Here is a 26,726-nt window from a genome sequence, read left to right on the forward strand (position 1 = left end):
ATGCTGGATTGTATATTATTAAAATTATCTTTCAGGCATTCGATTATATATGTAAAGAATTAGAAGTAGTGAACGAGGAGGAAGAAAGTCAAAAAAACAAATGTAAGATGTTACACCCTTGTTTAGAAAAACCGCCTGATAAGCACAAGTTGGAGTGGTAGCACTTAAATTGCAATTGGACAAAATAAAAAAATGAAAAGCAAAAACTAATATTTTGGTCGAACGATCCAAAATTGATTTAAATGTTGTCCCTGAGCCAGATGAAGAGGAGAGTTTTGAAACTCACTAATGTGGCAATGCTATTTGGAGTTCTTGACTTAGAACTAGTGTTTGGAGGAGAATTTACCATGCAACTATCGAGTGATTTAATTTGGTCAATAATGTGATTGTCGTTGTTAGTAAGCACTCAATTGTCATAAGTCTTCAGTCGTCGTAAAAAAAAAAATTATGGAGTTCTTGTGGTTTTTTGTCCTTCATGCTAATCTAATAAAATAAACTCTTCCGTGATAACAAAATGCCATAGAATTTACTTTGTTTATATTTAATCGTCAATGATGCTTGACACATACGTCACTTTTATGAAAGATTTAGCGCCCGGGGGGGGGGGGGGTTACAGCAGCTTAGAATTCCATTTATACCAATTACCAAGAAGTGCCCATTGATACCACTCAGCGCTTAGAATTCCAAAAAACAAAGCTTTATTATAGACTATATTGTATAAATAGTACAGCAGCTATTTATTTCCCCCTCAAAAGAATAGCTCCAATGGCAGCATCTATTGTCTAGATTCTATTGTATAACACTGAAAATTCAGATCATTGGGCAATAATATCATTATTCATTGTGCCCCTGCGCACTTACAATACACAAAAATAAATGCTCATGATCAGTTCACGTAGTGAGATTTGAATGAAATCAGTTGACAACGTCGAGGACCAATTTGCGAGATTTCAGGACAGACCATCTGAGGCGACGGTAGTAAGCTGCTTGGAGAAGTGCAAGTGATAAAACAAATATCCATTTGAAACCCATCTGTAAGAATTACAATACCCAACAGGTCAGAAAATTCAATATGGCACATTCAGCTGTCATTGAGGATCAAATATCAGTTCAAAATGCAAAAAGCAGAGGTTGAGTATATAGTGACTTTATTGAGTAAATTGAGGTGGTTGATGGCCTAATGATGAGGGTGTAAACAGGCTCTTGACGAAATGCAGGGTAAGGCTGCGTAAAATAGACCCTTGTGGCCCAGCCCTTCCCCGGACCAAAGGCATAGCGGGAGCTTAGCACACCGGGCTGTCCTTTTATTTTTAATTGAAATTACTTCAATACAAAATTGATTCCCAAAACCTCATTCACCAGTATGGAAATAACATATTGCAGGGGAAGGTACAGATGGAAGATTTTAACTTACCAGCTTTCTCTCTTCCATTTCTGGCTCAGCAGCCCATGACAAGAACGAGACGACATCTTTTCCCATCTGCACAGTGAGAAAAATTACTTCCATCTCTTTATAAGGGACCGATAAATAAAGCAAAAAGAGAGCAAGACATATTACTTGCGCCTCAGTTGCAGGTGTACCATCTTCATACTCAACAGCACCATCATTAAGCATTTTAGGCATCGCTATAGCTCCACCAGGGAAGTAAGGGTTATAGTGAAGACCTTCCCTAATCTACAATTAGAGTTGAGAAGTTATTATGGTTCTCACACTTCCAATAGAAAATTGTGATAACAGTAAGTTAGTACCGAGATAGTAGTCACTATAATAACCATTTAAACTGGAGCATATCTCTTCGCAACTACATCTACAGATGTACACTCACTATTTTTCTGTTTGCTGCTTCCCCTATTCTAAACAAATAAAAAAAGATAGTCACAAACCAAAAGGAGTCTAAGGGATAGAAATTACCGAAACACCAGCAGGAGGGTCCCGGTAGCCAGTTAGAAGAGTGAAAACATAGTTTTGACCATTATGCCGGGCCTGAAAGCAGAAAGAAAATCAGGCAATGCAGGTAAAATATAGCTAAATGAAGAGGACCAAGACAGTACCTTAGTGATAAGACTTAGATCAGGAGGATAAGCTCCACCATTAGCAAACCTTGCAGCTGCTTCATTTGCATAAGGCTGTGGAAATCGATCACTCAGCTTACCAGGGCGAGTGAACATCTCGCCCTCATCATTAGGGCCATCAACCACCTCAATTTCTGCTGCCATGGCCTTAGTTTCCTCTTCAGTGTAAGCAACACCAACAAGATCACGGTATGAAACTAGTGACATTGAGTGGCAGGATGCACACACTTGCTGGTAAACCTGATGACCTCGACGTATCCTGTCAGGTAAATGAAGGCATTAAAATAAATGGGGCATCCATTTCATTGAAGACTCAAGATAAAATTAAGTTTTGGATAAACAAAAGATTGAAATGTTATTCCGTAGCCTCCAATGAACTTCAATTATCATGTGGCAGCATAGTATAGACTCACGAAGCATGGTCGTAAGAACTGAGAATGCCTTCGTGAGGCCAAGGATAGCTGGGACACTCTAAGCCATGTTCTGCCTCATCAGAATAAGCAACACTTGCGAAGCTAAGTAGTCCAGAGACTCCAGCACCAATGACTGCTAATGCTCTGAAAGACTTTAACCCAGCAGATCCAAAACCATCTGAGTCATGCTTTGAAACAAATAACAAATTAATTTAGTACTGTAAATTATTCCATGATCATATAATTTATAAACCATACAACTCTAATGTAAATGATCCAACAGAACACACCAACAGCTTTAACAAGGAACAGAAGTAAAGAAACAAGCAGTATATGCTACAGTTAATGCATGGAACCTGCATCCTTAACAGATGAAAAAAGCTAATCTCACCTGTTAAATTTTTTAGTGATTAAAACTTTACTGGCTCAGAGTCATAAGCATAGGTGTGAATATAACACTATAAAATAGGCAATTAAGGGGTAATTACAAACTTTTTTAACTCTTAACAAATAGGACACATAACTATTTTTACTCGTAATAGAGGTTCACCTATATGATGGTTCTCCCAAGAAGCAATTTTGCTCCTCATGGGACATTTGCATCGTCTACATCCTCATAGATACATGAGTGAGTAGTTATATGAATGATACTCTAAATTATATACCCCAAAGAAATATGGGATCTAAAGAACAAAATCATGTTTACCATACTGGGAAACAATAAGAGTCTGCCAAAGGATTCACAAAACTGAGAATGAAAATTTTGAGATGTCAGCTGGCACGCTTGTTGTTATCTACCACTCTGCATTTTCTTCGTCCTTTTTTTTGTTGAAATGGTAAGCATCGTATTCTAAACAACACTAAGAGTTTGGTGGGAACTCTGTACAATATGGCAAAGTATAGAAAAACAAAACTACATCCCATCGTAGACATGTAGGGATTCTAGTAGTCTAAAACAGAGTCAGCTTCATTTACAAGTTCCATTTTGCACCAAAAATAAAACAAAAAGATGTTGGCCTTTATTATTATAGACAGCATATGATTTCCCCCGCGTGACGGCATATGATTTCCCCCGCGTAACATATATAGTTAGCTTAGTTAGCATTTCGAAGATTATCATTCATTAGCTTATGAAAGTGTTCACATGACTTGATGAGGTGGTACCTGTGGAACGATTCACTCAATATACATATGACACATAGATTTCTCATGTATAGAACCTGAAATTCTCAACTAGACAAGGAGAGTCCTATAAGACCATATGAAGTATTTGCGTTCGAAACATCTCACATTCCTCCTACCACTGTCATATTTAATCTTTACTTGTGAAACGAAGGATGTCCAAATTGTAAGACAAGTAGGTACTAGTCTCTGCCAGGGGCTAAATGCAGCGCTGACTTCACGTTTATTCAACAAGGACACAGAAATAAGTTCTTTAGTTTCAGTTGGAGATATTGAAACATGGTCAAGTATCTCCTCTACCGTGCACAGAGATCCATCATTGCTTTTCTCTAGCTAGCTATAGGAATAAATGAAATGTCTGGTAGTGTCAGTAGCATGTGCCATTTGGCCAATATAGCTAACTATCAGATTTGTTGGGAAACCTGGCATGATTATCTTGGTGACTAGTTCAACCTGGAAGCAATGTAATGTGTCCAACCTTCGTGAAGCAAAAACAAATGCAAGGCGGAAACTATGACACCAGAGTGAAGCATATGTCATCTCTAATTTATTCCAGATAGATAGTAATGGGCCTTTTGACATTGTAGCTCATTAGTGATATTGGGTCAAAGAGCCCCAAGTTTACCGGTTTATAAGGATAGTCAAAGCTAAGAGAGTTTCACGGAGGGTGGTGGCTGCTGCCAAACTGCCACAATTACTAAGACCAATAGCAGAACTATGTTTATAGCATCTAATGAAAAGTTGTCCCTATGTACACCCAACTAGGGAAAAGAGATAGATTACCTGGTGAAGAGATAAATAGCAGTATAAGATAATCTCTTTAGAGTTTGCATGAAGTGATAGGCACTTTATCTTGTAAATTTTGAATGTCTAAGGTCTCTGCTTATCACATATGGCCTTTTTTTTTCATCAATCTTGCATCTATATCAGTACCAGGCAAAGATGATTATTGATATTTGAATCTCACATCCATAACTATGCAAACAAATACCAAAACTTGTGTAAAGCCCATAGATTTTTGAATCTTCACTACACTAACTAAAGGCCTAAGTATGTGATTAAAATATCACTAAAGTATTAACGATGCCACATGATGTAAGTGACGTGCTTGGAGTATGAATACAATTGATTGAAATGCATTGGAATGATGAAATAGCCAAAGTAAGTAAAGGGTTGAAGCTGGATTTCAAGACAGCCTACAGGGGATCCTCGCGATTAGCTCATGTCGCGAGGTTATCGCGAGGAAACCTAGTCTGGCTGCCCAAGGGAGGCAGCAAACTGAGGGAAGTCGCCAGCCCCATTGTGAGGAAGGGACTTGGTGGGCCATCTCTTCTAGCAACTGCCTCGCACCACGAGAGGTCTACCTAGACACATGATCAGGATCCTTGATGTTTGGCACAAATATCTAAGGTTTCGTGTCGCTTTCCCTCTAAAAATTAGTACTTTACTTGCTTTCCTGAAGATAATGTCGTTGTATCCGGGCTTATGTTGTTATGTTTTGTGAATAGGTGCAACACAACCATTTGGAGGAGAAGTGAGTAGTTTGGTGGACTTTTGGAAGCGTTGGCATCTGATCGTGGCGACGTGAGAAGCAGAAACAGTAGAGGAGAATTGACGAACTGAAGGTCCCGCTATCCATCCGCAACGCGGAACAAATGCGAAGGAATTCTATCTCTGACTAAATTACACAATCAGGCTTTTCATCCGCATCGCGTGAAGAAAGCGGACAAAACAAGCTCCTGACCAAAATTTACCATCGGGCTTTGCGGAAGAAAAGTGGAACCAGGCTTGCGCGATCCATCCACATCGCGGAAGGAAAGCGTGTTTACGCACAGCTTTCCCGTTTCGATTTTTGTTTTAACCCTAGACTATATATAGACGTTTTATTAGTCAAACGGTGTGCTGGGATTATTCCAAGACTTGTAAGCCGCTGTTCAACTTTCTCTCTCTAGAATTATTATATTTTCTTCTTTTCAACCCTAGTTTCTTCACGAATTCTTGTTCTTCGTCTAGAATCATGAGTAGTTAAACTTCTTACTTATAGGGTTGTGGCGAAAGACATGATAGTTGGTTTGACGACAATTATTATCTATTGATTTTCCATATTTTGGGCTGCTTATTTATTCTTGATCTTAATTGTTTGATTATCTGGCCAATAGTTGAACACAATTTGTGGCGTGTGAATTGAACTAGGGTTAGGGAATTTGCAGGAGTAATAAGAATAAATAGGGCTTGTTCGACATAATCGTTAGGGAATTTGCATGTGTAATAAGAATAAATAGGGCTTGATGGATATAATCGTTTCGCTAATGAGATAGGAATATACCCTGCTTAGTTGAATACGGAAAATTAAATGCGTTCTTGTTACATCTGACGACCATAGGGATATAGGCGTTATCGTAGCACCTACAAACTTGTGAGCAACTCGGAAGATACTCATAAAGTTATAATTAACCCGTCAACTAGTAACCCACGAAATAAGATAGGTAGAATTGTCAAAAGATCAACTGGATTGTCGAAAGCCATGACCCTGGAACTCTCCATCATCTGATAAACCTTACAATCATTGTCAAAATATTCTCAGTCACAAAAACACCCATCATAAATTGTTTACTTTTCAGTTTTAGTCTAGTCACAACAAACACTTTGATTTTCACTTTCTTGAATAGTTTTATTCGAATTTGAATTAGTTTAACAGTAGAATCTAAGTCTCTGTGGGATCGATATCTAGACTTAAAAGTTCTATATTACTTGTACGACCACGTATACTTGCATGTGCGTTTGGGAGCAACAAGTTTTTGAACCGAACAAACTACTCACTTCTCTTCCAAATGGTTGCGTTGCACCTATTCACAAAACATAACAACATAAGCCCGGATACAATGATTTTATCTTCAAGAAAGCAAGTAAAGAATTAAGTTTTAGAGGGAAAGCGACACGAAACTTTAGATATTTGTGCCAAATATCACCACCCCCCACTTAAACTTTGCTCGCCCAACCACTTACCAATACCAATATGCCACAATTTCACTACCTTGCCATTCAAACAGGTCTGCTCAGGCTTCGGCTAATAAGGCTATTTCAAAAATCCAAACCTCAAGCAAATTCTTACGAAAGCCATGCCAAAGATCAAGATTCTCAGTTGTAGAACATCAACAAGCAACCTTCTCAAAAACATATTATTTTCAAAACTTATGACTCAAGGACACCACTCAAAACAAGGCAATCATGCTACTTAACCAAGAATACAACACTTCACCAGTCCGTTTTCAATTACGTGCCCTCACAAGAAGAGAGTTGTCCATATATCTCACAAGAATAAAAAAAAAAAAATCATTTCAATGGTCATGAATTTAAGCAAAGTCGCTCACTCTCACCAAGAATATCACATGCTAAATACGACATACCCTAGGCTTGCCCGTAGTGTAACCGTTTTACTAATATAATCATATCGAACCTAGGATCAAGTAGGACTTAAAAGGGTTGTAAGGTAGGCTACAGGACGGGTAGGAATTATTTGGATAATATTGACTATCATCCCTAAGCACTTTAATACATACAACATCTTCGTTTTACACACTTTCCTTGTCAACCCATTTCAAAACCAACCACCCAATCCTCCCTAGTTATTCATCACAATTAAGCACCATTTTTTCACCAATTGCAAGTTAGCGGGGAACTTTTGGATCCCCAACTAACAAGCGAACTTTTACTTCGTTTTAGGTGCACCAATAGACTTACCTCGATTTTTTTTTAACCAACAAAACACCATCCTTTTTATCAACTCCAATTACATGATTCTATCATTAAAGTGCTCAAGGAGTAGATTAGATCAAAAATAAGCAAACTAGAACGAAAGGGTACGGCTTATCAAAGAAAAAGGCTAAAGGCTCAACGGGGCTAACTAGGGTCACATTTACATGCACGGGTTAGAAGGAACAAGTTAAAATTTAGGCTCACAAAGAAATGCCTCTATCACTTCCTAAGTTACAACACACTTCATTTCGCTTCACGAACGCACGAGGCAAGTTCTAGATATCAATACAAAGCATGGATTGCATACAAACACCTCACACACACATGACACATAATTAACGCAAGAAAGGGCCCATATCGTCCCTCGGACTAAGCAACAGCATATCAACAATGCCAAGTGGGTCATATATGAGTCAAACAAACTTCAAGTTGAGTGTTTCAAGAAAGGTTATGTATCTACACGGCATGGTCTCAAAAGAAACCACAAGAACCGCTCATATGCCAATATTTCACCTAACCCGAGCACCCAGTATTTGAATGGTCTTTCCTATGGACGAAATTTCCCTCAAGCTGGTTGTCATCCACCCGTCATCGGGAAACGCCCCTTCTATGACTAAGCAATAAACACAAAAAGGAAAAAAAAAATCCTAATGGATGACTTATGCCACTACTGAGGGCCAAATCTAAAAAAAAAAAAAAAAATCTTTTTGGCGTATCTCTTTTCATTTTTTTTTTCAAGTAATCCTAATTAAAAAGGAAGAATAAACTAAAGTTAGATCCTTAAAAAAAAAAAAAAAAAACACCTAAGGCATAAGCATCCTCTATCTCGAGACGTACTCCCACGCCACACTTACTTTAATGCATATGAAAAGATAAAATCAAAAGTACAGCGAGAGATACTCCCTGGGGCCCACTAGGGCCTAGTCGTCCTCCTCAATGTAATTCTCATCATCAGCCTCGCCGTCGTCTGGCTCGGCGTCCTCTTCTCCTTCATTATCGTCGCCTTGCATTTGCGACTCTGCCTCCTCCCCCTCTTCTGGTGCGGCTATTATACGATCAGCCGAATTTTCATCTTAAGGTAACTGAGATTCCTCACCCACAAGTGCCCGAGAGTATGGCGTCTGAATAAATACCCTCGAAAGATCAATGTTGAAATGCTCACCCGCCACTATCATTCCCGTGTAAAGCTGGGATAGCACTGTGGATTGAGCGGGCCTCCCCTCTGCTGAAGTTAAATGATGTCCGGAAGAGCTCGCTGGGGCCATGATGTTTGAGATATCGAGCATGTCAGTGGGTGCCTCAACCACTCTATCAGTAGAGTCTGCCAACCCCTTGTCAATCCTCATCAAGTAAGCAGTGAGAGTGTTTCCGAAGCTCAGCCTTTTAGACTTGCCAGCCCGCACTCTGCGAATTTCCTTCATCATCCAATACCCGATGTTCACTGGCTGCCCTGTCATCAAGAAATAAACTATGCACACCCTGTCCTTTTGTACCTCAAAGAAGTGATCAAGTGCCATGATTCTAGCATTCAGAAGGCGCAACCAAACCCGGGCTTCTCTACAAAAATTACTTATACTCATGCTCTTGTGCTTCCCAAGAGGTCCCGAATATCGTGCCTGTTGAGCTTTAGAGTTAGCTCCACAAAGAGTTTCTCATATAGCCTTGTAATCGGGCCGTTTGATGAATTCTAGCAAAGGTCTCACTAGGCACATCCGGGACTCCAATTGCCCCGCATAAAGTAGAAGCCGTCAATGGTACCCAGTTGTTCCGAATGCACACAGAGTTTGGATGCACCCAGCCGTCAATGCGAGCATAAAACTCCATAACCAAATCAATATTCACTGGCCCCGGTTGCTCAAACACAGAACTCCATCCCATGGCTACTATGCGGTTGTATATGTCCCGAAAATTTCTCTTCAGAGGGAGTAGACTGATAGCTCGCTCATGATTGTAACCCTTCGAGGTGTCGAATCCCGCATACCACTCCTCCCCGTCCTAGACAGATTGGGATGAGGCCTCCTTGATGAAGCCCGAGGGATGGCAACTGCAGGATGCTCGCCCTTTCCAGAATTTTGTCCTTTCGTTGCTTTGGATGGGTTTTGTGCTCTTTCTCTTTTTGTGCCTTGGGAGAAGGAGGCGACAGACTTGCCCTTAGACTTGGTGTTAATCATTTTGCCTGCAAAACAACACATTACCAAACGAGAAGTACAATTCAATAACTAAAGGGGGTCGTGGAACAACCCCACACTTAATTCTATTACATGTATTCAAGCCTCGAATGCGTGGCCCTTTTCGATTCTCGGGCCCCAAACTTGGTTATTCCTTCTTTTATGCTTACTTGGGGTGAACCGACCCCACACTCACTTCAAACTACATTACAAAAATCAAAATAAAAGACACTAACTATTCCTATACTACAAAGCAAACAAACCCAAAAGTAAGCAAAATCATGTTGTAGGACTTTGGGTTGGAAAATCACAACTTCCTAATTCTCCATCAAAATTTCGAATTTACGGTGAGAAGAGATTCACAAGGGTTCCCATGTTTGTTTAATGTTCCATTGCTACTCAAGACTTCACAAAAACTTGGTTTAGGACTTTTATCGAACACCTTGTGGGCATAGAATCTTCCCTTAGTTTTTTTACAACAATGGTGGGTTGTGAAACCCTCCCTTGTGCAATGGGAGTCATGTTCTAGCCATAAACAACTCATACAAGCAAAGCAATATCAAACCCCGCCCATACCCATAACCCCAACTTTACAACTTCATACAAACTCAAGAACAAGGAGAGAAGAGGAAGGGTGGAGAATGAAATCACTTACCTTGTGAAGTTAGTGGAAGATGAATAGAAGTTACTTGAGTTTGATTTAGTGAAATAGGGGATGGGAGAGGGGACTTTCGCCTTAGGATGGAGTTGTGGGAGAGTTAGCAATGTGGTGAGAAAATTAGAACTTGTCCGTGACTTAGTACTTAAAAAAATTTCAAACCCGAGGGACTCGAGCGATAGGTCCGCATCGTGAGGTGAATGCACACAGGACTGTTCTCTGTCATTTTTTTTTTTCAATCAGGCGATCCCTCCGCTTAGAGGAAAGAAAGCCTGATTTTCTATTTCTGAATCTTTTCACCACGCGCGATTGGTCCGCATCGCGGAACGAATGCGCAAATCGCTGCTGCCAAATCTGATATTTTGTTCTTTCCAATTCCTGCAACATGAACAAACGTGACATATATCATGCAAAAATTGGGTTGCCTCCCAACAAGGGCCTTAGTTAAGGTCGTGGAACATTAAACAAACATGGGAACCCTTGTGAATCTCTTCTCACGACACTTTTTGTAATTTTCTCATTTTTTTCATGTTTTTTTCTTTTGAAGTGATTTTCTTTCATGCTACTTTTACAAACACGGGTTGCCTCCCGAGCGCTTGATTTAACGTCGCGAAGTCGCGGCACAAAAAGAAAGAGCACAAAACCCATCCAAAGCAACGAAAGGACAAAATTATAGAAAGGGCTCTCAAGCCTCTTCTAGTTCCACCGAGGTCTTCTCATGAGCGAGCTATCCAGTCGGATTGATGACCTCTCCAAATGAATATTGATTTAGTTATGGACCCTCGCCGCCCATTTACCAAGAATGTCCATTGCTCGCTTCATTGAGCGGTTTGCTAGTGAGACCTCACTAACCGCCCAAGGCTATATGGCTCTTTGTGGTCACCCGACCAACTTCAAACGGTCCAAACCACTTGTATAAGTAATTTTTGTAACTTCCCTCCGAAAATCTTGATCCTTCTTTGAGAGTTATACAACAAGACTAACTATCCGGGCTCAAAGTCACGAGGTTGGATGCGCTTGTCGTGGTTGAGGCACCCACCTCCCATTCTCTCGGTTCGCTCCTTGTACATTTTCGCGTTCTCATAAGTATGGTAGCGAAATTCGTCCAACTCGGTGGCGCAGCATTCGACAGCTCTCTTTTTCTCCGGCGACCAACCATGTCTAGATTCGAATAATGAAGGAAAGAGGATCGCCCAATACGTTTACATGCTCGAGCTCGGGAGCTTGAAGGTGCGTAGGTAGATGACATGCCTTACCAAAGACGAGCTTATAAGGAGATGTGCCAATAGGAGTTTTGTAGGCTGTTTTGTATGCCCACAAAGCATCATCGAGCTTCAGCGATCATTCTTTCCTACTCACGCTCACGGTCTTCTCAAAAAATTTCTTAATTTCTCGATTCGATACCTCCAAAATGAAGTGTGTTGTAACTTAGGAAGTGATAGAACGACCACTCCTCGTCGTAAAGGGTGATAAAAACCAATAAGCTACCTTGTGCTTACACCCCTTTAATGATAAAATCATGTAATGGCTGGGAGTTGATAAAAAGCAAAGTAAAAGTTAAATTTATCAAAAAGCTTCGTTTTTATTGCAAAAGTGTGCACCTTGATCGACGGAAAATGTATAAAACGGCTCGGGTATTAAAGTGCTTCCCAAACCTTGTGAACCGAAATTTCTTAATTGCATGCGTAATAAGAATAAATAGGGCTTGTTCGATATAATTGTTTCGCTAATGAGGATAGGAATATACCCTTTAGCCTTGCTTAGTTGAATACGGAGAATTAAATATGTTCTTGTTACCTCGGTTAAGTAGCATGACCTTGTTTTAAGTGGATATAGGCGTTGATAATATGTAGCATCTCACACAACCGCTTTGGCATACGGCTTTCGTAAGAATTTGCTCGAGGTTTGGATTTACGAAATAGCCTTGTGAGCATACCGGTTTGAATAGCAAAGCATTGGTATAGGTAAGTGGTTGCTCGAGGGGCGAGCTCTAAAGTTTCGTGTCGCTTTCCCTCTAAAAACTTGATAATCATAAAGTTATAATTAACTTTTGGAAGCGTTGTCAACTGGCGAGTAATCCGGAAATAAGATAGGTAGAATTGTCGAAGATCAACAATGGATTGTCGAAAGCCATGACTGCGAACTCTCCATCAATAAGATAAACCGCTAACGAGGATAAATACCCTTTAGCATTGTCGAAATATTCTCGACGACCATCACAAAAACACCCATCATAAATTGTTTACTTTTCGGCCATGACTCGGGAACTTTAGTCTAGTCACAACAAACACTTTGATTTTCACTTTCTTGAATAGTTTTATTCGAATTTGAATTAGTTTAACAGTAGAATCTAAGTCTCTGTGGGTTTAACAGTAGAATCTAAGTCTCTGTGGGATCGATATCTGGACTTAAAAGTTCTATATTACTTGTACGACCACGTATACTTGCGTGTGTATTTTGGGAGCAACAATCCTCGTGATGGTAACACATCGCGAACCTATCGCAAGGAATCCCTAACTACAGAGGCAGCCTGGGAAAGAGAAAGCAAATGGGATGGGTGATTTGAACAAGGACCAAGGTCTAACATCTAGGATGAGTTGTTAGTGGTGTTTTGAGTTAATCATACTCAATAAATGCTACCCTTTGCTCTCCTTATTAATGAGCGATATTTCACTCCTAAGAGTTTTCAGTTTGGCCGTTCAATGTGGAATCTGAATGTTGTTCACTGAATTATGAAATTTGTTATACTAAAGTGAAACTTTATGTCCTTAAAAAGTCGAGCAATTTGATTAAAATTCTAGCGGCACTTTGATAAAGCATACAACTCTTTTTGTGTCTCGTGCTTAGGCCCCAAGAAGTCTTTCAATGATTGTGCACTTTGTGCAAGTGACAAGTCATTTTGTTAAAGGAGAGACCAAGAACAGCTGAAGAAGTTAAGCAAGGCTCCTCTAATACAAGCTTGTTTATAACTGCATTTTTGTTTTGGTGGGAGTCTAGAACTGCAGTTGGCCTTGAACAATGTTTTCAATATGGAAATCCAATGGACAGCACTATTAACCACATGTCAAAAAGGACTAACTATGACTGATTCCTCAACACATATTCGACTGAAATCTTTACCGGATCGTCCTCTTAAAATGGAAATCTAACTTTATACTATTGAATAATAAAAAAGAAGGGGAAGAAGGAAAAGAAAATTAAACTAAAACACACTGCGGTCCTCAAAATTTCAAATGTGAAACTTCTCTCGCCCTAATTGCAAACATGTTTTGGGTTCTCTCAAGGTATAAGAACATGTTTTTGGTTCTCTCAAGGTATAAGCATTAACATTTGAATCTCAATGAAGAAAATTTCCCAAGTCTTACATTGGTACAGTTGGTTCATTCTGAAGGCCAACATGTTGACAAATACAAATTATGAATCATTTTTAATGTTCCTATCACCCTGAAGCTATTTCTATATTGAACTTGTTGAAAGTGCTTTAGCAGAACTACTTAATTCAAGAAAAATATAAAACACCAAAATTCTGGGAAAAAGGAGTTTAGGGTTCTCCACAATCAATCAACTACATCTCAATCACAAACTAATTGGGTTGGATATATGAATCCTCTATATACATTGCAATCAATTCCCAACACTGAAAAATAGTTTGACATCTACAGCAAATTTTTTAAATCTCCCCCTTTTCCTATACTAGTATACAAACTTGTAACTAGACTTAAAAGAACACTTCACCCAAACACTGGACCTCATGCAAGTATGACAATGACAAATTTTGATCCCACCTAATTGAAATCACCTATATGATCCTTTATGTCCACTGTATTTTAGAGCTTGTTTTAAATATAATGTTTGTTTTGATGGTTACATAAATTTTATTGTATCGTGTTGTTAAAGTCGTCATTACATAACGACGAAAAGTGTCATTGTGTGTTACAATCAATTTGGTATGGTTGCATTGTTATGTTGTTGTTTTTTCACATTTGGCCCTTATTATCTAATAATCTTATTTCACCCTCTATCTTACCCTTTTTTTTAAGAATAATTCTACATGTAAAGTACTTATTTTTTTATATTGTAAGTTTATACTTCAAATTGCTGGTGTGTGGCATTATGAAACGACTAGAGAACAACAACATGCCCAGGGTAATCCCACAAGTGGGGTCTGGGGAGGGTAAGATGTACGCAGAGCTTACCCCTACCTTTGTGGGATAGAGAAACTGTTTCCGATAGACCCTCGGCTCAAAGAAAGTAAATCCAAGCGGTAATGAAAGGATAATAACGACAGCAAAAGGCAAGATACACACAAAGCAAATAAAGCAACAGTAGTAGTAAGAAACGGAGAATACGTACAATACTACGTGAATACTAAAGATATACTACTAAATAAGAAGACGATGAGCAGAGGAGATATACTATGATACTATGAGAATGCTACTAAGATCACGACACCACTAGGCTACCTACTACTCTTCTACCCTAATCCTCGACCTCCATACCTTCCTATTTAGGGTCATGTCAATATACAGAAAACAATACAATCTATCCAAAAATGGAATTCATCGAAACAATACAGTACAAGACAACACAATATAATATGATACATTAAAAAACCAACCATATATAGCAATCATCCAAACAAGCTGTTAGCTATCAACTGTGGTAAATATATAAAAGTACCTTAAAAGTGGATGCCTTAAGCACATCACTGGCATTTGAAACCTTGGTTTCATCTCTGTAAGCTGTTCTCGTAATAAAACGGTTAATTCTTCCAAATCCTGAATTTACAAACAAAAAAAAATGAACAAACATTACAGTTTCAGGTGCCAAATGGTAAGTAAAAATAGATAAACTGATAGTAAAATACTAAAATGTAACGAAATGTGATGAATACAAATGAGTCAATACCATCAAGCCCTGTCCTGATCTTCTTTCCCAAACCTTTTAAAAACAAAATCATAAGATTTAGCTCATTTCTACTCAAATCAAACAAAACTTCGATTAGTTGAGATCTCTATTTATTGGAGATGAATAAAAAAAGTTAAATGGAGATAGGATCAAGGACACGTACTCATTATTTTAACACTGTGGAGATGAATAGTTAGTGGAGAGGAAAATGGTATAGTGTTGCAAATTTCAATGACTGCACTGTGTTTAGGAAAAGAGATTAATTTTTTTTTTTGGTTCGTCGTGTGTGGCCTGGGAGGGAGAAGCGCGTGTGGTTAAGAGCCTCTTGAGAATTAAAAAAATCAGGAATTTGTGGAGTCGTCGCCTTGGGCAGGCCTAGCTCGAGTTAAAATTCGGGTTTGCTAATTTTAGCCCGGTTATCCCTTTTTGACAACAGTTTATTTCACTTTTATTTGTCAGTTTGAAAAACCAACAACAAAACTTATCACTTGACCTCATTTATTTTTGTTAAGATTAAGATGTTGTTTCTAGATTTAAACATTAAATAATTAATGTTATTTATTTTTCAGGATCTGAATGTACATAATGTTTCTATTTAATATAATAAATATATAATTCAAATAAAGACATAACAAAATAATAGAAAATAAATACATTTAATAATAAAAAAAAAATTGAAAAAAAAAATAAAACATTCATGTTTGCTAGTAATGATGGAGGTAAGGTAGGTGGGTGATGGGGGGTTAGGGTTGTGTTGGTGGTGAGTGGGGGTAGTGTGGCTGTGTGGGGGGTTAGTATAGTGGGGTAGCGTCGGGTTGGGGTGGGTGGTGGGTGGTGGGAGGTGGGGTTGGGATGGAGCTGGTGGTAAAAATTATTCATATAAAATGTCTCTTAATGATATCAAGATTTTATTCAAGATTTTAATGATTTAAACCTATTTAGATTAAATAAGTGCTTAAATCTTAATGAACAAATGCACTTAATGACTTGATTAAGATTCAAACCTCCATTAAATGCAAACAAATGATACTTTAGCCCTAAAACCAATAACAAAATTTCAAGTTTGACAAGTTTTGACTTTTGATCTTGAAGATTTGCAAACAAACAAACAAAGTCAAAAGTTTTAAGATAACTCATTTTTGAAGTTATTAGATGTAATTTCTAGACTATTTTATCGGATGCTTGTTACCACCATTAATACATATTGACATTTAAGCTCAAGTGGAGTAATATATTTTTAACTTTGCTTAAATTTTAATGACCCTAATTTTTGATGTACAATTTATTCGATTTTATTAATGGTTAAGCTATAAAGTTCGTTTTTATGGTAGTCAAACATTAGAACTAAATCTGCAAGACGGATAGTGGATCCAAATTAATCCACCTCATCAGAAAGCCTCAAGTGTTGGAACTACCAACAAAATGACGTGGCGTCTCCACAACCATGCTCCTTCATGAAAAATGAACCAAAACCCATTTATGGCGGGAAACCTGTTAACTGTTTAATTAAAATTCCTTTTCGTTCTTCTATCATCATCTGAAACGAATTTAAGTCTCAAATTAATGTTACAATACATGTAACATAACTATAATTTCGAATTCCTAAGAGTAGACGCGTGCACACTAATTATTTATATGCTGACTTTGTCTCATTGTTTTTGTCATTTGTCTCTAAAATCAATTACTAGCACCTGCTGTGTATACAAATCAATGGCTTCCCGGTCGAACTCTTTGATGTGGTTTAGAAAGGGTTTAAGACTCCATGATAATCCAGCTTTAGAGTATGCAGCTAAAGGGTCTAAGTTTTTATACCCGGTTTTCGTGATTGATCCACACTACATGGAGCCTGACCCGACTGCATCCTCACCTGGTTCGGCTAAAGCCGGGTTGAACCGGATACAGTTCTTGCTTGAAAGCCTTGTTGATCTTGACTTGAGTTTAAAGAAAGTTGGTTCACGTTTGTTGGTGCTTAAGGGTGACCCTGGTGAAGTCTTGATTCACTGCTTGAAGGAGGTATGTACTATTCGTCCAATTTAAGTGTCTTATTTCCCTTTTTGGTCTGTTCCAAAAAGAATGTTTAGTTAGTTGACATTTTAATACATTACACACATCTTTAATTAAAGACTATAAGATTTAAAAGTCTCTTGTATTTCTAAAACTTTGTGCTCATTCAAATTAAGACACTTAAATTGGGAAGGAGGGAGTAACTGTTATTAGCTCAACTTCTATGGATCATTAACGTTGTTTAACTCTTCAATGTGTAAATTGTAGTCATAACTATTCTAGCATACAATTAGGGGTCATTTGGTTGGTGGTTAGAGTTATGCATGTATTAGTAATGTATGAATTAGTTATGCAAGGTTTAGTTATGCACAATTTAGTTATTCATGTACTCCCTCCGTCCCATTTTAAGTGTCTTACTTTCCTTTTTTGGTTTCAAAATGAGTGCCTCTTTCTATATTTAGTAAGTTGACAATTCAAATATCCTACATGGCAAGTTTATAACCACAAGATTTAAAGTACATTTTACTACATTATACACATTTTTAATTTAAGACCACAAGATTCAAAAGTTTCTCTTTATTTCTTAAACACCGTGTCAAGTCAAACCAAGACACTTAAATTGAGATGGAGGCAGTGTGACTAATTCATGTGTTAGTTATTCCATCTTCAACCCTACATGTTTTAGTTATGCGGGACTGTAAGCTGGTAACCAAACACGGTACTTGGTGTGCTGAGTTTTGTACAGTGACTAAAATGCTAAAAAAGATGGTACTAGTTATATTGGTTTTAATAAATGAATAATTCACTTCCTAACGAGCAACAAATCGACCCCAGCTTGAAAGAGTTGGAGCTAGAATACGGATTCAGTCTTTAAAGTGTAGGTACACCTTCTAGTAGCATTTTATTTTATTGGTATTTTAAATACATGTATAGAGTATTAGAGCTGAGTATCGGACACTAAGCGCATAAGAATCGTAAGGTTTCAAAACTACACTTAGTAAGGAACCCATCATGAAATAATTAATGTTACTACGTGTCCAGCAATTTGTTTTCGGTGTTGGCTGCTTGGCTATGGACATGATTGTGCATATGAAGCGCCTCCGTGATAATTACAGTTCAAATTAATTATCAGTAAATGGAATATAACTTGATAAACATAAGTACAAGAAAAGTGATTTTTTCGAGTTTGTAAGCAATCAAATGTGTTATTTCCATGAGAGATTCAGGCAATACCTGATTCAGTTGCTGAAAGTGTTGTGTGTGGTTTCCGTGCCAATTGCTAATCATTATGCCGGAAATAGACCGATTTTATATCACCCTTCAATTCGAATTAGAAAAAGCAATGTCTCCTTGCATAATATGGATTTCAAACATTCATGATCTGGATGTGAATGAGTCGAATGACTTATCCATTTAAGATTTAGATTTAAAATATGTTTACAACAACAACAACATACCCAGTGAAATCCCACAGTGTGGGGTCTGGGGAGGGTAAAGTGTACGCAGACCTTACCCCCATTTCAAAAGATAGAGATTTAAAATATGTTTGTCGATTGAAGTTTACCTCATAAGTTGGACATGACAGTTTAGATCATGTTCTTGATAAATAAATAAAATGATAATTTAGATCATGTTATAATTTGTAGATCATCTTTTTCCTTTCGGTGATGCAGTTGGTCCTTTTAAGCATTCATATCCATCGGGCTACGGCTAAGCTAATAGATCTACTTATCCTCCATTGTCTAGTTATGCAATTGATCAATATAAATTAAGAAGTTTAGTCATGGGTATGCTTTGATGTCTTGGAGAACCATGAAGCGTTGAGAGTAAAAAGTCAAGCTGTTGATTGAAACCGAGCTATATGCAATGAAAAACACTGGTTCCTTTCAGGGGTTTTTGTTTCCTCTTTCAAATTGCATTGCACCAACGCATCTTTGCAAGCATTTTTTCTTCTTTCGAGCACCAACTCATTTACTGGCCATTGATTTGCGTAACCCTTGGCACAACTTTCAGTGGAGCATAGGAAAGCTTTGCTTTGAGTACGACACAGAGCCCTACTATCAAGCTTTAGATGAAAAAGTCAAGGTAAAATTTCTTTTCCGTCTGAGGAAAGGTTTGATTTCCTAAAGGCGAGCTTAAGGCTGATCTTGGATGGTATTTCTTGGTTGGTTAGATAAGTTCAACATTAAGAAGTCTTTTTATTTCACATTCTGAATGATTTGGGGCTTTGCTAAAGAACAATTATATTTGCTTCACAGAGCTATGCTTCTGCAGCTGGTATAGAGATTTTCTCTCCTGTGAGTCATACCCTCTACAATCCTGCCGATATAATACAAAAGGTAAGTACATTAACATATGAGTTGAAAACTAGGTTAGGGAATCTCAGAGGACCATTTTGTTTCTTTTCCAATGAGGAATATATTGTTTAAGGAGAATAAGGTGGTCTTCTGAATTCTTGTTGAAGAAAGCAATCAGTGACTTTTCATGAAATTAGATCTAGACCCTATATTGATCAATTTGTATTTGAATGTCTGCAAAGAATGGGGGATCCCCACCTCTGAGTTATCAGTCTTTTCTTAAACTGGCTGGGCAACCATCTTGGGCATCCACCCCTCTTTCAACAGCAATATCTTCACTTCCTCCTATTGGAAATACTGGAAGTTTTGCAGTCTCAGGAGTTCCAACTGTCAGAGAACTTGGTTATGAAGATTTAAGAGAGGTATGGTATTACTAGATTTCCGGTGAAGTCCTTTAGGTAATGTCTTATAAGAAATTTTGCATGCAGGACGAAAGGAGTCCTTTTAAAGGTGGAGAATCAGAAGCACTGAAGAGACTGAGAGATTCAATTGCTAATAAGGTGCCTCTAATGTTTAGCATACAAACTTTAGCCTTGTGCTATAGATAGCACTAAAGTTTCCTTTGTCTGGTACATTCTCCTTGGCTATTTTACCAATTTGCTAAAAGAATGAAACTGCTTATTTTCCTGCAGGAATGGGTGGCGAATTTTGAGAAACCCAAGGGTGATCCATCTGCATTTCTGAAACCCGGAACAACTGTTTTATCACCCTACCTAAAGGTGAGCTGGGCATAGGCTGGATGAATTGGTAGTGATTGTTCTGAAATATTCTAATCACTTGCCCCTCCAATTCTTTTGGAAGTTTGGTTGTCTCTCTTCCAGGTATTTCTACCAGTGCATTCAGGACATTCAGAAAAGCGCTAAAAAGCATACATCTCCACCTGTTTCTCTTCTTGGACAGGTCAGTTTGTTTATTGTTTAATGTTCAGAACTCAATAGTCAGCAACCAAGTGACTTATTTCAAATATTGCAGTTGTTATGGCGTGACTTTTTCTACACAGTTGCCTTTGGGACTCCTAATTTTGATCAGATGAAGGGTAACAGAATATGCAAACAGGTGATGAAAGCAATCTTCTTCATTGATCTGGAGCGTGTTCCTTAGTTCCATTTGTTCGTGCTTTTGCTTTTTCCTCTATACAATGCTAAATTCCTTCTTCCCGTTGTCATTGTGAGTTCTTGTTAAGTATCATCTTGTATGAAGTGTCATAAAACTTGCACACAGAACTAAAACTCATATTCTTTTCTTTTTTAGACATTTTTTGTCCAAATGGGGTAGAGAAGAACTTCTGAATGTATCAATACCTAAAGATCGTTCAGAGGACTTGACAGTAACTTCTATGTTCTTGTTTGTCAGATTTGATGATTTAGTTTACTGAAAATTATGAGTGAACTGAGGATATTTGCACCAGCACTTGAGTCGCAACTTCCCAGAACTATGTGTAGAATGTTGCCTTCTCCTATTTTTGTTTCCACTCTTAGTTTCGTTCCTTTCATGTTCTTGACCCTCCCTCTCCAAAAAGATGGTTTAAGTAAACTATCATTATGACATTTTACAAAATGTTTTATTGACTATGACGAGTAAGCTTATTATCCTCGATAACATATGTGTTCTACCTCTCTTATGGAAAATGGAAGCTTGACAGTTCTGTTGATGTAAGTTTGTTCATTTTTTTCTTTAGGTCTATATAGTGCTCTATTCGCCTGGTACTTTAGTTATTGTTTATATTTATTAAACAACTTCTTATGTTGTAACAATTGACGTTTTACTATATTTGACTTTTCTCATTCAGACCTGTGTTTTTCCTTGTTCAATTATTAACTGTCTACCTTCCAACAGATACCTTGGAAGAACGATGATGAATTGCTTGCTGCTTGGAGAGATTCCAGAACAGGCTTTCCTTGGATTGATGCCATAATGGCCCAGGTTGGGTTGCTGGACCTTGCTCTCACTGTATATATACTTGAAACTTTGGTGGTTCTTTGTCAGATTTGAGTGGTGTATCTGATTTTTGTTCTTAATGTTTCAGCTTCGAAAGTGGGGTTGGATGCACCATCTTGCCCGACACAGTGTTGCATGCTTTTTAACTCGTGGGGATCTGGTAAGTCGCTTCGAGTCTTAGGTAAAATTTACTTCTTGAATAATTTCCCTTTTTTAATAGTTACTGTTGCGTGGATAGTTTGTGCATTGGGAGAAAGGACGTGATGTTTTTGAAAGACTGCTTATTGACTCTGATTGGTCAATCAACAATGGAAACTGGATGTGGCTATCATGCTCATCATTTTTCTACCAGGTGAATGTTAATCAAAATTATGTTGTTTATGAGGAGTGGTATTCTACATGTGAGCTGGTATGCTGATATTTTTCACCATCGGTCACAAACCTGCATCAATTAGATTCACTACGTTGAAAATATTTTTATTCCAAAGATCACATTTTATGAAATTAAGCTGTCGAATGAAATACTGGTCTTTGGTTTGCTCCAATATAAAACTTCAAAATTCACCAGGTGTTTCCTAATGTTAAAAAAACTTAATCAGGTGATACTACTCCCTCCATCCCAATTCAAGCGTCTTACTTTCCTCTTTTTGCCTGTCCCAAAAAGAGTGCCTCTTTTTATATTTAGTAAGTTTTCTAATTCCCCCATTATACATGGCGAGTTTAAGACCACAAGATTTAAAGTACCATACACATCTTTAATTTAAGACCACAAGATTCAAAAATCTCTCTTTAGTTCTTAAATTTTGTGCCCAGTCAAACTAAAACACCTAAATTAGGACGGAGGGTGTAAATGTTTATCCCCAGAATTGCTCTTAGTTTTACATTTTGCCATGCCTCAATCAGTTGTCCTGGATCACCTAAAAAATTCTGACTTTTGGGTTTCTTTCAGTATAATCGGATCTATTCACCAATCTCATTTGGAAAGAAGTATGATCCTGCGGGAAACTATATCAGGCATTTTCTCCCTGCTTTAAAAGGTACTTGAACTGTTTCTCTTATTGATGCAATGCTTTTCCTTTGTTCTCTTTTATTATCTAATCTAAATTCAATGACAGATATGCCAAAGGAGTACATATATGAGCCTTGGACCGCTCCCATAAGTGTCCAACGTAAAGCAAAATGCATCATTGGCTTAGATTATCCCAAACCAGGTCAGTCGTTTCTGCTTCCTGCAGACAGGTTCTCTATCTGGGGTTCACACTTGTTATGTTCTACACCCATTATATTCATATTATATGCAGGCATATGTCTTTCATATGGTACACAATTTTTATTTTCACAAACATGCATTTTAATTCAGCAACATAGATTGAACTCTTGTCTCTTCCATTTTTAATTCAAAAATGACTAAAACAATAGTATATCCCAAAAGTTCCACAGTATAGTAACTAATTCGTTATTGGTTGATTCGGCCTCGTCGAGCATACAATGAAATTGAATTCTCGCAGTTTTTTGGTGTCGAGATCTTGAAAAAGTTTAATCATAGCTAGTTCTTGTGATGGATTTTACACACTATGCTATTTATTCTTGATTTCCTGTCTCCATGCTATGCGATATTCTCTACTGCTTTAAGCGACTATATTTACATTTTCTAATAAATGGATCTATTGCTTTGTGCTCTTTGGATGAATGATATATTGATTTAGTGTTTCTTTGTGCCAGTTGTTTCCCATGACTCTGCAAGCAAAGAATGTCGGATGAGACTTGGTGAAGCATATGCATTGAACAAAACGCGGAATGGCTTGGTCAGTGAGGAAGACTTGAACGCGTTAAGAAGAAAAAGCGACAATGAATCTACAATTCTGGATTCCATTTCGAAGAAGAAAAAACAGAAGTTAATTGGCTAAGGTTGCACTATTGAAGACACAGTCGGGTTTCTACAAGACTTGCGACTAGGTGTACCAGCATTTATAGGAGCTAGAAAAGACAATTCTCCTACAGTGTGTAACCCAATTGTACCCAAGGCACCACCTTTAAAATGATGCCACTGGTGGTGCCTTAGGTACCTTAATTCCAAGAGTGTTCAAATGTAGGATTCTTTTGTATCATGTCAGTGTGTCAGGATTTAGGAGATTAGAGTTAACTATTGAGAAAGAGTTTGCGTTTTTAGCAAAATAGAGGCACATATCTGGTACATTTGATATTTAGAGAACAATAGATGGTGTCCCTTGTCAATTTGCTGAATGAATGTCTCTCAGATTTGAGAGTTCTACCATTAAATAGAAAGAATGTTGATATTACATCCCTAAAGATCTGCTATTCCTATCCCTGAATATCATCTATTCCCCAGCTGTAACATCCTTGGAGATACGATATAATCATTCCTCAATATCTCCTATCTCTAAGTATGGAAAGCTAAATCTTTACAGGTATTACATGTTTATATGATGATATTCCTAATATCGGTAGACACAAATCTGAACAGATATTCACGATCTGGTCATTATGCTTACGTCCCCCCTCAAATTGACGCCGGTGAATCAAGAAGCTTCAATTTGCTTACTAGAAGCTGATGATGTTGTCGTGTCATGGATTTTCTGAACACATCAGCTATTTGAAGATCACTAGACACATGTGGAAGAGTAATGTCCTTCATCTACAGCTTCTTGGATATAATGACAGTCCACCTCGATATGTTTGGTCCTTCCATGATAAACCGGGTTAATGACAATCTAAATTGCACTTGCGTTGCAAGTACCACGAAGCCAAACAATCTCAGAGCAAGCAGCAAACACGGCTCGATATTCAAACTCTATTGAAGATTTCGAATCGCGAGCTTGCTTCTTGCTCTTCCAAGATATCAAGGAATCTTCGAGAAACATGCATCAACCTGTGACGAAGCGGCGAGTATCAATACATCCAGCCTAATCAGAATCACTAAATGCATCAAGCTGAATTAGAGAACCACTAGGAAAGAATAATCCATGAGTAGATGTTCCCAAGAGATATCGAATGATGCGATGAACTGCCAACAAATGTAGATGACAGGGAGCCTGCATAAATTGACTCGCCTGTTGAATTGTAGAAGAGATATCATACCGAGTAATAGTAAGGTAATTTAGGCTCACGACTAATTGACGAAACAAAGCTGGATGAGGAAGAAGATCTCCTTCTCACGACGATTGGAAGTATCTACAAAGGAAGATTCTTGAAGACCAACCAAAGCAATCGCAACACCAAAAACAATGTAAGAGTACCAAGATCTTTCATATGAAAAAAGTCCCTAAGTTACTGCTGGAGGCTAGTGATTAATGAAGTATCAGTTCTTGTGATAATAATTTCATCTACGTATACCAAAAGAAGAACACAACCTATAGATGTTTTCCGGAGAAATAAAGATAAGTCATATTTTCTCTGCTCAAAAGAGAATTGAAGCAAAGTAGACCGAAACTTGTCAAACCAAGCTCTGGGAGCTTGTTTTAATCCATACAAAGACTGCTTCAACTTCCATACATCTGAAATAGGTGATGAGAACAAACCAGGTGGAAAGTTCATATAAATATCTTCTTTGAGATCACTATAGAGAAAAGCATTTTTACATCCATTTGATGAAGAGGCCGGTTTTGTGAAGTAACAATAGCAATAATAGTTCGCACTGTTGTCATTTTTGCTACTAGTGCAAAAGTCTCCTCATAGTCCATACCATACTCATGTCTGTTACCAAAGACAACCAATCGAGCTTTGTACCCATCAAGAGCTCCATCAGAATGAAGTTTAATTGAATAAACCCATTTACGTCCTTCACACCCCAACCGGAGGGGCACGACTGGCATGCGGACCTATCATACCGTGCACCAATATAACATACACCCGTAACCATATCATCATGCATAAGTGGGCCGGAAGGGCCGTCATAAGGCAATCTGACTAAAACATAACGAGCACTTGACAAATGATGACCTCAAAATGAGATACATGAGATATACGGACCTACAAGACTGACATGAACATCCGTATCTCAAACCATAGGCCGACAAGTCCATACAAACATCTATATACATGACATCTATCTACAAGCCTCTAAGAAGCGCATAAACATCATAAGGTTGGGATAGGGCCCTGCCATACCCATAACATATGTACATAAGCATACTGAGTATGTAAGGCAGATAACAACATAAGAAAAGACATGAATATAATAGAGGAATAAGAAACTCAACCTTGGCTCTGTATTGACACTGTGGGCCATGATATGCATGAATATAGTATATACGTGCATATAGGGCCATCATTATATAATATATATACGCGCATACAGCGACGACAAGCCTCTGTGGACATCATCATCATCATAATATGCACCTGATTAGGGGTGTGTCTATAGGGTCATCCTACCATATATATGCGCGTGTGTATATATAGGGCCATCATCATATAATATATATATATATATATATATATATATTCACGAGCTGCCTATAAGAAGTTTTGCCCACGAAAGAGACGTGTTACCAGATGTTAGGAATTTCTCCTCTTCTGCTGCTTGCCTACTATTTTTTTTTTTTTTTTTTTTTCACACAGGGTTTGCAACTGATGTTGGCTTCTTTTTTCCCTGCATTTTTGCAGTTTTTGGTCGACTCTTGTCCTTGCTGAAATGTGAATATGAAGCGCATTGTTGGTAATTGCAAGAGTGATGGAACAATTAGGCTGCACTACTACAAATGTCGTGTGAGTACTATTACCATTATTTTCTCTACTTGTATTCGATAATTGTCTATCCTGGTTGTATTAATAACATTGGTTTTACTGTATCATTCTGTTTAAGAGTTGTGCACATTGTTAACGGGCCTACGTCAAGTGTAGCCACACCAATTTGAATGAGGTTTGCTGTTTTATGCCAATTCAAATTATTGTGTTTGGAATAATATGCACATTTTAAGAATCAACTCGCAATTGATTGATCCAAGTCTGGTATTGGAGTTCCATTATATTTGACATATTAACTTTCAGATTTGTTGGAATCTCTTCTAACTAGGCTGGAGAAGCAAGTGGTGCCTCCTCTTCATCAGTTGATGCATTGGGAGATGTAATATTTGCTCTCAGGATTATTAGAGATACAGTGGATAGTGCACTTAGAAATGAAGATTTGAATCGCAAATTGGAGAAAGCCATTGTTGAGGATGAGTTTGAAGATAAACAAATGATGTAACTTCATCTTGTAAGTTTTGTCAGTTTTGTAGATTACAATGGGTGTTCAGTTTACTCGTGC

The 26,726-nt window shown here is 38.0% G+C and overlaps 2 protein-coding genes across 3 annotated transcripts; one reads left to right on the forward strand and one right to left on the reverse strand.

The window, feature by feature from the left end:
• Window positions 1-681: 681 nt before the first annotated feature.
• On the reverse strand, window positions 682-15,486 carry LOC132040287 (cytochrome c1-2, heme protein, mitochondrial-like). 2 transcript variants are annotated; one of them, XM_059430925.1, is made up of 9 exons: window positions 15,322-15,486; window positions 15,159-15,191; window positions 14,931-15,028; window positions 2,487-2,674; window positions 2,053-2,332; window positions 1,913-1,984; window positions 1,552-1,675; window positions 1,415-1,470; window positions 682-1,032 (listed from the first exon to the last, which is right to left on the reverse strand). In XM_059430925.1, exons 1-9 carry the CDS (start codon window positions 15,323-15,325, stop codon window positions 916-918), a joined length of 972 nt encoding a protein of 323 aa, XP_059286908.1. In that variant the 5' UTR covers window positions 15,326-15,486; the 3' UTR covers window positions 682-915. The 2 variants fall into 2 exon arrangements, with proteins under 2 accessions (XP_059286908.1, XP_059286906.1); XM_059430923.1 differs by having other exon boundaries at window positions 1,415-1,480; window positions 1,559-1,675; window positions 15,322-15,485.
• Window positions 15,487-16,537: 1,051 nt separating this feature from the next.
• LOC132040359 ((6-4)DNA photolyase) lies at window positions 16,538-23,777 on the forward strand. Its single transcript, XM_059430988.1, has 14 exons — window positions 16,538-17,171; window positions 19,176-19,247; window positions 19,421-19,501; window positions 19,702-19,881; window positions 19,948-20,019; window positions 20,152-20,238; window positions 20,321-20,419; window positions 20,492-20,575; window positions 21,356-21,442; window positions 21,546-21,617; window positions 21,696-21,809; window positions 22,407-22,494; window positions 22,573-22,668; window positions 23,180-23,777. The coding sequence occupies exons 1-14, from the start codon at window positions 16,794-16,796 to the stop codon at window positions 23,362-23,364; spliced, it is 1,695 nt and encodes a 564-aa protein (XP_059286971.1). The 5' UTR covers window positions 16,538-16,793; the 3' UTR covers window positions 23,365-23,777.
• Window positions 23,778-26,726: the final 2,949 nt, after the last annotated feature.

The sequence above is a fragment of the Lycium ferocissimum genome, chromosome 12, assembly GCF_029784015.1.
Source record: "Lycium ferocissimum isolate CSIRO_LF1 chromosome 12, AGI_CSIRO_Lferr_CH_V1, whole genome shotgun sequence".
NCBI lineage: Eukaryota > Viridiplantae > Streptophyta > Magnoliopsida > Solanales > Solanaceae > Lycium > Lycium ferocissimum.